Consider the following 15,789-nt stretch of genomic DNA (forward strand, 5'->3'; position numbering starts at 1 on the left):
ATGATTTGCATCTGGTTGCTTCCAGTGCATTCAATGGCTGTCAGCAAAGCGTTCAGTTGTTGGATGAGAGCTCCCACCAAACATACTGAGTGGACAATGGGCTTCTTTCCCAACCTACCTCCTATTTCCCTGAGGCCATTAGCCCAGCAGATGAGGTATCCCACACTGACTCAGTTGTACCATTAACACTGGACAGCACCTCATAACTACTGCTAAGGAATAAGGGAGCAGTCTGCACAGCCTGTTCTCATTTTCACCCTCATCCTAGATTAACGAAAACCCACCACTGTCTGCCATTCATGGTTAACTGAGGACAAATCAGTCAGATGTTGCGCAACCAGAAATATACTGTGGAAGGATAACTTAACTGACTATGGAAGAGGGGAAGAGAAGGAGAAAAGGGGGGCTGGGGGGGAGGAAGAGAGAGGGGGGGGGAGGTGGAGTGGGCAGGAGAGGGGGAGGGGAAACAGGGGCTGCAACTGAGGTTGGAGGATGGTAGTTCTATGTAGTCACCCTTTGCTACACACAGCAAGACAGTTTGCAAAGAACAGTTGCAAATGTATGCTGCAGTATATTAAAGGTATAAGAGTTTATTTTAGTAGATATCGGTCTCTTCATTTTATGTCATGGCATGATATTGACCAGTTTCATTTATCATATTCATATGTAAAAATCCAGATAAATCATCATAGATTTATTTTTAAAGTACAATTTGTGTGAATAATGATTAAGAGTGACATCCTGTAGCTTCCAAAACCAGACTTAGTAATTTTTATTTGCTTATTATATCTACAAGGTTTCAAAATAATTATTTCATTTTACAAAACTAATTTTCTTACAAGTAAGTGATTGCAATAATTTTATGATATACTTAAAACAAAATTATTATTATTATTCGCTAACTCACAAAAATCATATTCATCTACTTTCATATTTAACTTGTATCTTTGATTTTCATTGTATTGAGAGTTTTGGCAGAAGATATTTGAATCATAGCTGTAGCATGACATGCAAAGGAAAAAGTTGTGGTTGAGTATGCAGAATGCAAGGGCATGCAGTTATATAATTTCCTAAGTTATTGGACCATGAAGTTGAGAATATATGGAAGTATTATTCAAAATTGAATGTTGAAGTTAATTAAAAAATAACCATCCACTTGTTGTTTGGAAAATCCAAAGATCTCAATCTCAGTTTACATTACAGATGTAGGGAAGAAATGAAATAAAATAAGACAAAAATTGCTTAAGATAACATGATAACTGGGTTATGATAACTGAAGTGGATGATATTAGTTTTACTCCTTCATAGTCTCATCACCTTTAGATGCAGAGTCTGCTTGCATGATAACTAATGTTTCATTGTAACTGTCACTTTCTTAATATTCTTCCTGACCCCTGATGCTGAGACATCAGTACACACGTTGGCATTACAGGGAGAATTATAAGCAATGGCTGCTAAATCTTCTGTGGTGCTAACTCTTAGTGAAAACTGGAACTGACTCAGTGCTAACAGATGAAAACAACACATTCCTGTCACAATATACAAGGTGTTAAAAATAAAGTTTTCCATATTTCGAGAGGTGGTAGTAAGGACCAAAACCAGACAAAAAGTCCACTAAACATGGGCTTTAAAATGCATACCTTAAGAGTATGAGCACTTGTTAATCAACAGTAACTGTTGTGGAACACATCTCTTTTACTACAAGCTCTTTGCTATTACAAATGACCTACAGAATGCAGTACACAAATGAGGATACACTGATACAGCATGCAATAAACATCTGCTAGTGTGGTTACAGTTCTGGGTAAGTGCAGCGCATACGTTTGAACTAATGGAACCAGTTTGTGTTTCAATATTTCTGTGAAAGGGCTGGTTTGGGAGGTCCAATACCTTGGCAAACTCATTCCACTGATCTTAATCTCTTGGAGTTTTGCTTGTAGGGACTCTTGGAATCTTTGATATATGTATTCCCCATTAATATTGTGAAAACACTACAAGAACACCTGTCAGTGCATCTGTGACCAACATGGATTTTTCAGAGAGAGTGTGATTCCCTAAGACACTGGACAGAAGCATGACGTACTACGAACGGACACTACATCGAACACTACTTTTATTGATGACACACAACTATAGGATGTATGTGATACCTAGCAGATTACATTAGAAGTTCTGCTTTTTAAGAATAACAGAATAATGCTTTCTCATTTGTTTACTGCTTTCTGTAGGTCATTCATAATAACAAGAGTTGCAGTAGAAGAGATGTTTTTGACAGCAGTGAAGATAAACAAATACTTATAGAGGTGTGGACAAAATATGGAAACACTAAAAACATAACACATTACCATACCTAATACGGTGTAGGAAAACCGTTGGTATCCAAAAACTTTCTGGTCATCTTAGAAGGATAAATGCAAGTCCCATATGGCTTTTAAGGTAATCTTGTACCATTCTTCCAGCAAAATTGTGGCAAGTTCTGGTAACGATGATGGAGGTAGTTAGCGATCGCGAATGCATCTCTCCGTAGTAGACCACAAAGACTCAATAATTTTGTGATATGGGGACAGTTGGCCAGGAGAGATACGACAATTCATCCCCATTGCTCACAAGGACATTCAGTTCTGTAGTGACTTTTTTGAGTTGACATCCTGTTATTTTTTGTCACAATTCTTTTCAATGATTATCCATCACGATCACTCAACACAGACTTTCATCTACGTTGTGACTTACAGGATGATGTTTTTCTGCTTTCCCTGTATGCAGTACAAATCTTCAATATGGTGCCTCATGAAACACCAAACACTTTGGCTACCTTGGTTGCAGAAGCATCCACCATATGAACGTCAACAATTTTCCCATGTTTGAATTCATCTAGCTCAGACATAATCCACTCACAACTATACAGGATACTGTTCTCCTACTGACTGACACTTGCAAAGCACTGAGGACATTTTACAAGTGCTGTTCTTGGTCAAACAAAACAGCACACCCTGCAGGCTTGGGAAGCACGTGCATTTATGTACAAGGATGCATTTCTTGCAGTGTTCCCATATTTTTGAGTGGCCCCTGAAGCTCTAAAAGTATGCATTTCAGAGCCCATGTTTATTGGACATTTTTTTTCTTGTTTTGATCCATATTATTACCTCTCCAAATATGGAAAAGAGTTTTGAAAACATCTTGTATATCTAGGGTATAAATAGCAACATTATGGAAATGTAGTTGCCACTCACCATGTAGCAGAGAAGCTGAGTCGCATATAGGATTAGCTAGAGGCCAGCTAAGCCTTCATCAAAAAACACACACACACACACACACACACACGTGCGCGCGCGCGCACGCACACACACACAACTCGTAGGCACTTGGCCACAGCCTCTGGCAGCTGAAGCTCACTTTTCAACAGTCTTTTTGTTGTGCCTACCTGTGACTCCCCCCCCCCCCCCCTCCCCCCCAATGAACCATGGACCTTGCCGTTGGTGGGGAGGCTTGTGTGCCTCAGCGATACAGATGGCCATACCGTAGGTGCAACCACAATGGAGGAGTATCTGTTGAGAGGCCAGACAAACGTGTGGTTCCTGAAGAGGGGCAGCAGCCTTTTCAGTAGTTGCAGGGGCAACAGTCTGGATGATTGACTGATCTGGCCTTGTAACACTAACCAAAACAGCCTTGCTGTGCTGGTACTGCAAACGGCTGAAAGCAAGGGGAAACTACAGCCTTAATTTTTCCCGAGGGCATGCAGCTTCACTTTATGGTTAAATGATGATGGCGTCCTCTTGGGTAAAATATTCCAGAGGTAAAATAGTCCCCCATTCGGATCTCCGGGCGGGGACTACTCAAGAGGATGTTGTTATCAGGAGAAAGAAAATGCGTTCTACGGATCAGAGCGTGGAATGTCAGATCCCTTAATCGAGCAAGTAGGTTAGAAAATTTAAAAAAGGGAAATGGATAGGTTAAAGTTAGATACAGTGGGAATTAGTGAAGTTCAGTGGCAGGAGGAACAAGACTTTTGGTCAGGTGAATACAGGGTTATAAATACAAAATCAAATAGAGGTAATGCAGGAGTAGGTTTAATAATGAATAAAAAAGTAGACATGCGGGTAAGCTACTAGAAACAGCATAGTGAACGCATTATTGTGGCCAAGATAGACACGAAGCCCACGCCTACTACAGTAGTACAAGTTTATATGCCAACTAGCTCTGCAGATGATGAAGAAATTGATGAAATGTATTATGAGATAAAAGAAATTATTCAGATAGTGAAGGGAGACAAAAATTTAATAGTCATGGGTGACTGGAACTCGAGTGTAGGAAAAGGGAGAGAAGGAAACATAGTAGGTGAATATGGATTGGGGCTAAGAAATGAAAGAGGAAGCCGTCTGGTAGAATTTTGCACAGAGCACAACTTAATCATAGCTAACACTTGGTTCAAGAATCATAAAAGGAGGTTACATACGTGGAAGAATCCTGGATATACTAAAAGGTATCAGATAGATTATACAATAGTAAGACAGAGGTTTAGGAACCAGGTTTTAAATTGTAAGACATTTCCAGGAGCAGATGTGGACTCTGACCACAATCTTTTGGTTATGAACTGCAGATTAAAATTGAAGAAACTGCAAAAAGGTGGGAATTTAAGGAGATGGGACCTGGATAAACTGACTAAACCAGAGGTTGTACAGAGTTTTAGGGAGAGCATAAGGGAACAATTGACAGCAGTGGGGGAAAGAAGTACAGTAGAAGAAGAATGCGTAGCTCTGAGGGATGAAGTAGTGAAGGCAGCAGAGCATCAAATAGGTAAAAAGACAAGGGCTAGTAGAAATCCTTGGGTAACAGAAGAAATATCGAATTTAATTGAAATGAAATGTCGTGTGACTACGGCCTCCCGTCAGGTAGACCGTTCGCCTGGTGAAAGTCTTTCGATTTGACGCCACTTCGGCGACTTGCGCGTCGATGGGGATGAAATGATGATGATTAGGACAACACAACACCCAGTCCCTGAGCGGAGAAAATCTCCGACCCAGCCGGGAATCGAACCCGGGCCCTTAGGATTGACAGTCTGTCACGCTGACCACTCAGCTACCAGGGGCGGACAAATTTAATTGATGGAAGGAGAAATTATAAAAATGCAGTATATGAAGCAGGCAAAAAGGAATACAAACGTCTCAAAAATGAGATCGACAGGAAGTGCAAAATGGCTAAGCAGGGATGGCTAGAGGACAAATGTAAGGATGTAGAGGCCTATCTCATTAGGGGTAAGATAGATACTGCCTACAGGAAAATTAAAGAGACCTTTGGAGAAAGGAGAACCACTTGCATGAATATCAAGAGCTCAGATGGAAACCCACTTCTAGCCAAAGAAGGGAAAGCAGAAAGATGGAAGGAGTATATAGAGGGTCTATACAAGGACAATGTACTTGAGGACAACATTATAGAAATGGAAGAGAATGTAGATGAAGATGAAATGGGAGATACGATACTGCGTGAAGAGTTTGACAGAGCACTGAAAGACCTGAGTCGAAACAAGGTCCCGGGAGTAGACAACATACCATTAGAACTACTGACAGCCTTGGGAGAGCCAGTCCTGACCAAACTCCACCATCTGGTAGGAAGATGTATGAGACAGGCGAAGTACCCTCAGACTTCAAGTAGAATATAATAATTCCAATCCCAAAGAAAGCAGGTGTTGACAGATGTGAAAATTACCGAACTATCAGTTTAATATGTCACAGCTGCAAAATACTAACACGAATTCTTTACAGACGAATGGAAAAACTGGTAGAAGCCGACATCGGGGAAGATCAGTTTGGATTCCGTAGAAATATTGGAACACGTGAGGCAATACTGACCTTATGACTTATCTTAGAAGAAAGATTAAGGAAAGGCAAACCTACGTTTCTAGCATTTGTAGACTTAGAGAAAGCTTTTGACAATGTTGACTGGAATACTCTCTTCCAAATTCTGAAGGTGGCAGGGGTAAAATACAGGGAGCGAAAGGCTATTTACAATTTGTACAGAAACCAGATGGCAGTTATAAGAGTCGAGGGGCATGAAAGGGAAGCAGTGGTTGGGAAGGGAGTGAGACAGGGTTGTAGCCTCTCCCCAATGTTATTCAATCTGTATATTGAGCAAGCAGTAAAGGAAACAAAAGAAAAATTCAGAGTAGGTAATAAAATCCATGGAGAAGAAATAAAAACTTTGAGGTTCGCCGATGACATTGTAATTCTGTCAGAGACAGCAAAGGGCTTGGAAGAGCAGTTGAACGGAATGGACATTGTCTTGAAAGGAGGATATAAGATGAACATCAACAAAAGCAAAATGAGGATTATGTAATGTAGTTGAATTAAGTCGGGTGATGCTGCGGGAATTAGATTAGGAAATGAGACACTTAAAGTAGTAAAGGAGTTTTGCTATTTGGTGAGCAAAATAACTGATGATGGTCGAAGTAGAGAGGATATAAAATGTAGACTGGCAATGGCAAGGAAAGCGTTTCTGACGAAGAGAAATTTGTTAACATCGAGTACAGATTTAAGTGCCAGGAAGTCGTTTCTGAAAGTATTTGTATGGAGTGTAGCCATGTATGGAAGTGAAACATGGACGATAAATAGTTTGGACAGGAAGAGAATAGAAGCTTTCGAAATGTGATGCTACAGAAGAATGCTGAAGATTAGATGGGTAGATCACATAACTAATGAGGAGGTATTGAATTGAATTGGGGGGAAGAGGAGTTTGTGGCACAACTTGAGGAGATGAAGGGACTGGTTGGTAGGACATGTTCTGAGGCATGAAGGGATCACAAATTTAGCATTGGAGGGCAGCGTGGAGGGTAAAAATCGTAGAGGGAGACCAAGAGATGAATACACTAAGCAGATTCAGAACGATGTAGGTTGCAGTGCGTACTGGGAGATGAAGAAACTTGCACAGGATAGGGTAGCATGGAGAGCAGCACCAAACCAGTCTCAGGACTGAAGACCACAACAACAACAACAACAACCTGTGACTCATCATCTCTGCTATATGGTGAGTAGCAACTATCCTTTTTACAATAGGGTATAAATAGAATATCTGGTCACTAAATGCTTAAATAAGTATGGAATGTCTTCTTTAAATCATATCAAATCTATCAGCATGAGATATTGTTTTCAGTTTTCTTTTAGCATATTTTCAGTTCATGCATTAAAAAAAGAAACAAAAAGTCACAGTCACAGCCACACTCACAAACACATACACTTGGAGTTTCATAAAAATTAATCAGATTTCACATGAATATAATATCTTGTGCTTTAATGTCTTAGCCAGCACAGTATATCCTCCTAAGAATTTAAATATGTAAAGCAACACAAATTACAGTGAAATAAGGAAAGGCAACCAGTTAATTATAAGAGTTGGTGTGTGGCACACAGGAGCACATAATACAAAACAGCTGACACTAGCTTTTGAGCTCTTGTTCTTTTCTAGTAGCAGTACCACAGTCACACATGCACACAACCATGCAGACACCTTATAGTACGTGCTTGCAGTCTCGCTGCTACTGCAAGCATGTTCATTTGTGTGTGTGTGTGTGTGTGTGTGTGTGTGTGTGTGTGTGTGTGTGTGTGTGCGCGCGCGCGCACTTGTGTATGTGTGTTACTCCTACTAGAAAAAGCGCAAGAGCTTGAAAGCTAGTTTTAAGTGTTTTCAAGAGGTTGAAAGCTAGTGTTAACTGTTTCCTATTATGTGTATCTGTGAGCCATGCACTGGTTGCCTTTCCCAGATTTTACATTTGCCTTTACCGGATTTTACATTTGCCTTTCCCGGATTTTACATATTTTTCCATCCAGGAACTTTCATTACTGTTATAAATTACAGTGATGCATACCTGTCTTCACATTCTATAAGCCAATGGTTAGGTGAAGGTATATGTATAGAAATGACATTCATAGGAAATGTGATGTTGTATCTCATGAACGTCTGAAAATTCACAACCTCTGCTCTTTCTCCTCCTTCCTCATAGAACACCTGAAAGAAAGATTTGCATTTCAATGTCAGGAGATACAGAAAGCAGCATATGCTCAAAAAAGTCACAAAGAAGTTTTGGAGATTTAGCTCTCAATTTAAGACCAATGATCAATGTTATGATAAATGATTTATAAATAAAGTGATTAAACATTGGTTCCCCATTAGGTAAAAACAAACTGCAAAGGTTTCATGTAACTAAAAGCATTTTTTCACTTTAATGGATAAGGGAACAGAACCCTTACTAGCTTAGAAGAGCTCTACTTCAATTACTGCCTGGCCATGTGTAGGATAAGATAAACAAGAAAATAGCTGATTCCTGTCATTAATGTAGCATCTGGATTCTCATGGTTGTGATTTTGAGGTTTTTCCTTGGAATTTGTGCTGTTGTTTTCAAAGAATAAATCTGTGTTATTCACCTATTCCTGTATTTATGCACAAATATCTTAGTTTAAAGAGTGATGAAGGTTCTGTTAGTTTGGAATAATTATTAGCTACTGAAATTCAAAGTATTCATGACAGAAATGTTCTGTTTTAACTTAATTACATAAAGAATCATTAAAGTCTTCAGATTTTATCATCTGCACTGTAGCTTGTGGAAAATTTTAAGCAGAATTTTTCAGGTCTTTTACTAATTTCACGTTAAAAGTTTTTGAAAGTGCTGTAATTCCTATGGCATGTAATACACAGTTTACAATATGATAATAAAAAAATTAATTCTACAGAAAACTTGGTCAGGAGAATCTCCACACATTTATTAAAGCAAGAATTAGCACACCACTAAGAACTTACAGCAGTGTGCATGTCATGAAGCAGAGCTGGGAGCATCTTCCAATTGCCCACACTCGAAGATGCAAGACCAAAGAAGCCTCCAGCACCACCTCGGTCACCTGGGCTGCCGGAAAGTGGCACTTTGTGGATCTCACCCGCAGACCAGTCTACCAGCACTAAGCCATTTGACTGGAAACAGTACATTATTCTCACTATGGAATCAATTAAACTTTCCCACTATTAACATTTAACTATCACTATTATTTAATGCTGTTCTGAGTATTTCAAATACATATGACTTTAGTTAATGTACAGTCAATATGGTCATGTACATTAATACATTAGGTGCCATGTCACTCATTGGTGACTGACACTAAACTTCCCATTCAGGCTGCAGCATTTGTCAGTGACTGACAGTGTAAAATATGATACAATATTAAAAAATTACATTATCTGAATGACGTTTCAAGTAATTTCTTAAAATTTATGTAACATTTCCTTAATGTTGATTCCTTAAATGATAGTATTATTAATGTGCTTAAAAAACTGTTGTCCTTTGCAGGTGTCACAAAATCTGGCAACCTCCTCAATCAATTTCTGGTCATTTCTCTATCAAATCATGCCGTGTTTTTTTTCATAGTGTAGTTTACAATGTGTTCGCACCTTAGAGACTTTCAATCATAGAAGTGTGCTTAGCATTGCTACATCACAACTCCAGCACACCTCTAAGCAACACACACGGCATAACCTCCCAGTAAGGTCAGGGAAGATCACAGTGAAGCCAGGGATGTCCCATGCTTAGATTAATTGTACACTATAAAAATACACAGTTTGGTCACATTGATGTGACCACCATCTATGTTCAGCATCAAAAAGCAATAAACCTTCATGGGTGCAGGGGCAGCAGTACTAGCACTGGAGGGTATATACAGTGTGTCGGGGGGATGTGAAAAACGGTGCAGTCATTGTCATAATGCGGAAATGGGGTGATTTATCTGATGCCTAAAAGAGCTCGATCATTGGCTTTCGGGCCAATGGTGGAAGTCTTTCCAAAACAATTAAGTTTGTAAACTGTTTGCATAACTCTGTGGTTAAAGTATACTATGCACGGCAAACTGGTGCTATCCAAAGCCGGCACCAAGGCAACTGTGGTACACCATGGGTCATAGACAACAGGGGTGAACCCGCATGGTGGAAATGTGTATGGACAAATAGATGAGCAACTGTTGAGCAACAGACCATCCCGATGAACCAAGGGGCTATCAACAGTGCCTTCTTAATGACTGTTTAGCGAATGTTGCTGCATATGGCCTATGCAGCAGGTGCCTGGTTCTTGCACCAATGATGACTGCTGTTTATTGGTGATGAAGGCTGCAACTGGACATCAACTGAGAGGCAACAGGTGGCCTTTTCAGATGTTGGTGTGAAATATCTGAAAACAAACCCCTTGCAACAATTGTCGGAAGGGCGATCTTGTCATTTTGAAAGGTACAATGGATCAACACAAGTCTGCATCTGTCCTTAGAGACCATGTCAACCCCTACATGCAGTCTGTTCTTTTGCATCATGGCATCTACCAGGGGGACAATGCAATGTGTCACACAGCTCACAGTGTACGTACATGATTCGAAGAGCACCCGAATGATATTATCACACTCCCTTGGCCACCGAACTCCCTGGATTTAAACCCAACTGAGAATTTGTGGGGCCACCTCGATCATGCCATGGAACCTCAACCGAGAAACCTAGCACAGAAATCCTGCCAGTACCCTCCAGAACCTCACTGACTCTCTTTCTGCACATCTTGCAGTGGTTCACACTGCACAAGGTCGTTATTCAGGCTTTTAATAGATGGTCACATTGATGAGATTGGACAGTGTAATATCACTTTAGGGATCTTTCTATATAAACGTTCTTTGTCTTTCAAATTCACTGAATCTAGCTACATCATTTTGAGAAACAATACAAGCAAATAAAATAAAATACCAATAGTCTCCAATTGACAGCAGTGTAGGGTATTATGTAAAGTGTTTCAGTTCTGAGATATGTAGTTAGTTAGTTGGTTAGTTATATGTTCAACTGATAATTTGGACAATTCTTTTGTGATAATGATGTGGAATAAGTCAGTTTACATGATACGTATACATGTTTAGTGTTAACATTAATGAACACATTATTTTTTAGTCCTCCTCATGCCACTACAGGAGAAATGATTTTAGATGAGCTTTAAAACTTGATTTGCTATCTTTCCAACATTTATGACATTGAGCAAACAATCAAAAATTTTTACTGCTGCATATTGAATGCCTTTCTGAGCCACTGACAGCTTTAATAATGGGTAATGAAAGTTGTTTTCCCTCTAGTGTTGTAGGTATTGGTATCACTATTCTTCTCAAATTGTGATGAATTATTTATGATGAATTTCATAAGTGAAAATATTTATTGTGATGATGCTTTTAAAATGCCCGATTCCTTGGAGAGGCTATAAGATAACCATAAGTGAACATCACATTACTGCCCACTGCCTAATGACTCATATCCCTGTAATAGACCTAGATGCAAGACCTGTCCCATACATGCTCCCACCACCACTTATGCAAGTCCAGTCACAAGCATCATTTATCCTATCATAGGCAGGGCTACCTGTGGAACCAGACACGTGATCTACAAGCTAAGCTGCAACCACTGTGCTTTGTTTTACGTGGGCAATACAACCAACAAGCTGTCTGTTTGCATGAATGGACACCAACAAACTATGGCCAAGAAACAGTTGCGCCACTCAGTTGCTGAGCATGTTGCCCATCACAACGTTCTTCATTTTAATTATTGCTTCACATCCTGAATTTCGCAGGTGGGAACTCTTGCTGGAATTTATCCTACTTTCCTGTAACTCTCCTGGCCTCAATCTTTGTTAGTCATTGTCTTTCACCTGCCTATCCCTTCCCAGTCCCACTCTACACCCTTCTATTCCACAAGCACATCTACAGCCTGTATACTTTTCTTCTTTTCTGCCCCATCCCACGCTATGTCTAACCTTCTGAGTGCATCTGGCTTCCCTACCCCCTCTCCACCTTATCCCTATATGTTCCCACAAAATGGTGCTTTACTGTCCACCACCCATACGCTGCTCCCCTCCCCCCCCCCCCCCCCCCCCCTGCCCCTCCCCTCAGCCTCCTCCTTACCCGCACCGACCAGACTGCTTCTCCCATCATGTGCAGTTGCTCGCAGTTTGGCACTGGCAGCCAGAGACAGTGGTCACGTGTGTGTGAGGATAGCAATCTATCCTTTTCAAAATACTTTTAAAAACAAAGATGATGTGACTTACCATACGAAAGTGCTGGCAGGTCAAAAGAAACACAAACAGACACATACATACACACAAAATTCAAGCTTTCGCAACAAACTGTTGCCTCATCAGGAAAGAGGGAAGGAGAGGGAAAGACGAAAGGAAGTGGGTTTTAAGGGAGAGGGTAAGGAGTCATCTCAATCCCGGGAGCGGAAAGACTTACCTTAGGGGGAAAAAAGGACGGGTATACACTCGCACACACACACATATCCATCCACACATATACAGACACAAGCAGACATATATCTGGATACTTCCCACTAACACCAACCTATCCAAACTCCAGAGATGGGAACTTGCTCTTCAATATATCCTCTCTTCCCGTTATCCACCAGGCCTCAATCTCCGCTAATTTCAAGTTGCCGCCACTCATACCTCACCTGTCATTCAACAACATCTTTGCCTCTGGACTTCCGCCTCGACTGACATCTCTGCCCAAACTCTTTGTCTTTAAATATGTCTGCTTGTGTCTGTATATGTGTGGATGGATATGTGTGTGTGTGTGTGTGTGTGTGAGTATATACCCGTCCTTTTTTCCCCCTAAGGTAAGTCTTTCCGCTCCCGGGATTGGAATGACTCCTTACCCTCTCCCTTAAAACCCACATCCTTTCGTCTTTCCCTCTCCTTCCCTCTTTCCTGATGAGGCAACAGTTTGTTGCGAAAGCTTGAATTTTGTGTGTATGTATGTGTCTGTGTGTGTTTCTATTGACCTGCCAGCGCTTTCGTATGGTACGTCACATCATCTTTGTTTTTAAATATATTTTTCCCACGTGGAATGTTTCCCTCTATTATATTGATATCATTACTTTTCAAAATACTGTCAGATTATACAAAAGCACAGATAGGATACAAATATTCTTTAGAGAAGTGGATAATATAGGAACAGAATTTGTTGCTAGTAAGAATTAGGTGTATAATAGAATCAATAGTTTCATCAATACTTCAATAATGCCACATGTACAAAAGATATAAATTACAGAAGTTGAGATTGAGGATGACTCACTGACTGCTCATGCACAAGGACATAGTTGCCTGTGGTGCACACGGGAGCAAGTGTGTACTGTGGTCTTGCACCCCTCACTGGTGTGATGGTACCTTGCAAGGGTACTTCACTGATTGTGCTGCCTGTTGGCTGCATTGTCATCAGCCTCAGTGGATTCGACAGTAGAGCATGAATATGGTCATGCATCATGTTGTCCTCAGAATCTGAAAATGTCATAATATACTTGTTACAAAAATGATGGAATATACTTAATTATTATTAAAAAGAGGCACACATTCCAAAAAGGAAAAAAATGGCCACAAACATGTATTAATAATTCACATTTAGCAGAAATTAATAATAAATACATCTGAAGCAATTTCAAAGTGTGAGCTGTAACAACATTGTTAGCTAGATCTCTGGCTTTAATGTCCAGTGATCTACTTAAGCTCTCCATTAGCTGATGTTCCTACTGTCTTGATTATAAAACATCAGCTGTCAAAGTCAAAGATCAAATTTCAGAGTCCAGTTACCAAGTGACTTTTCAGTAGTGAAGATAATGGAGTTCATATCACAATTTTGTGTATTCCAATACAGTTTCTCCTTTGTTTCCCTAAATCATTGAAACAAATGTCATAAATGTTCTTTATAAAATGTCACAGATGATCTTCTTCCTAAACATTGTTGATCTCATACTGCATTTAATTTTGTCAATGTTAGCAAGGCATTAAATCTCTAATGTCCCTTCTTCAGCTTACAACCTTTCATGGAAGCTCATTACAGCAAGAACTCACGGATTCTACAAAGTGAGGCACCTCAAAAGGATACTTCTAATATATCTCAAATGAGTAAATATATCAGGAGTTCGTTTACCCTAAGTTATAATGGAAAATGTGGCAAATTTTCTGATATATGCAAGTAATTTTTAAAATTTTTGCTGCAAAATTATGATTCCGAATCTTGCTGTAGCTATGTAACTTGTTACTGTGGTATTGCAAAGGGTCTGCAAAATGCATTTCGATGATGACAACATGTGTGGAACTTGATAAAATTGTAACAAGGTAATAACACCACAATTTTTGTCTGCGACCATGAGAAGAGGTTCCACACACATCTGTCGTACTGTTTCAAATATAAGCAAACACATGACTCAGGTACACATCTCGAAATACTTACTCATTCTGGATATACAACAGTGTGTAAAACTTAAGGACAAAATAAGTTTTGTATGATGTGTCACTGCCAAGCAACACAGCATGATGGAATTTGGACTACTCATAGAAAGAAGTGCTATAGTATAATATGTAACGTAACTGAAAGAAAGATGCAACTGGTGCATGCAGAAGTGCTGCAGTGCATTTCCCTAATGCATCCCATATGTTCTCGATGGGATTTAAGTCAGGGGAATGGAAAGGCCAGGCCAATCCCTGAATATCCTCTTGTTCCAAGAGTTCCTCCACCTGTACTGTTTGATGTGATTGAGCACTGTCACCCTTAAAAAGGAACTCATGACTAAATGCATCCCTGAAAACATGCACATTGGCAAGTGTCACAACAATGTTGACTGATGAGTGTACCATGTTCGACGAATTGGAAGTCAGTACACGCATGTCACATTATGGCTGCCCAAATAATAACACCTGTACCTACAAAATGATCATGTTACACTACATTTCTGGATGCATTACATGTGCCCACCTCTAACCATATTTAGTTACATCCAGTTAAGCATGATCATTTTGGTGGTCCATGTGTGATTGTGTGAGGAGGCATTACAATGCATGTGGGCACTGACCTCCAAATCTTTGAACATGGTGCACTCATCAATCAACATTATTGTGACACTGTACTCCTTCCTCATGTGTGTCTTTTCAGGGATGCATTCAGCCCTGAATTCATTTTTTTGGTTGACAATGTGCAACCGCATCGAAGAGTGCAAGTGGAGGAGCTCTCGGAACAAGAGGATACTCGGCCTGCCAGTTCCCATGACTTAAACCCCATCAGTCACATGTGGGATGCATTGGAGAGAGATACGGCAGCACATACACACACACACACCAATGACAATATAGTAATAGTCAACTGTGCTGGTGTAGGAATAGAATGCCTTACCTCTAAAACTCCTTAACGACACTGTGGCTAGCATGGGAGCATGTTGCAGCATGGACTGTCACCAGTGATGACCACACACCATATAAAGAATCATGTCCCACCTTTTGTAAAGTTCAACAAACCATCAGGAATCATGGTGACTTCAGTATAATCATTGTCTTGTCTCATAGCATATTTATTTCTATTACCTCCCGTACTATACTGTAGCTGTGTTTTCTATACATGGTTGAAGTTTCATTGAGCTATGTTACTTGGTGAAAGTTTCTTTTGTCCTTATGTTTTGCACTACAGTGTATTCTGTGTGGCCTGTCTTGGTACATCAAAATGACATATTGCAACCCAAAGGTGTGACAGCTTTGACAGGGTGGGGTAATATAATTATACAAAATTATATTTTTTTTAGAACAAGATTTCTTCCTCTGGAAGTAACAAAGGATGAAAGGAAATTGCAATAATATTTGGTGACAAGTGCATTCATAAAAGAACCAACAAAAGAGTACAGGAGATACTGAAAACAAAAGTGTGGTAAGAACTAACAGAAGCTTCCATCTGTTGAATGTAGCAAGTGAATAACCTATTCTTCCCT

At 39.9% G+C, this 15,789-nt stretch overlaps 1 protein-coding gene across 1 annotated transcript in view; it reads right to left on the reverse strand.

Moving 5' to 3' along the window:
* The window catches only part of LOC124621879 (von Willebrand factor A domain-containing protein 8), a 264,064-nt gene that overhangs the window by 78,745 nt on the left and 169,530 nt on the right, over nt 1–15,789 (reverse strand). The window contains exons 21-23 of the mRNA XM_047147344.1: nt 13,113–13,315; nt 8,785–8,952; nt 7,856–7,995 (exon numbers count right to left, since the gene is read on the reverse strand). Of these exons, the coding sequence (XP_047003300.1) occupies nt 7,856–7,995; nt 8,785–8,952; nt 13,113–13,315 (511 nt within the window). The remainder of the gene's footprint in view (nt 1–7,855; nt 7,996–8,784; nt 8,953–13,112; nt 13,316–15,789) is intronic.

This window comes from Schistocerca americana, chromosome 7 (genome assembly GCF_021461395.2).
Source record: "Schistocerca americana isolate TAMUIC-IGC-003095 chromosome 7, iqSchAmer2.1, whole genome shotgun sequence".
NCBI lineage: Eukaryota > Metazoa > Arthropoda > Insecta > Orthoptera > Acrididae > Schistocerca > Schistocerca americana.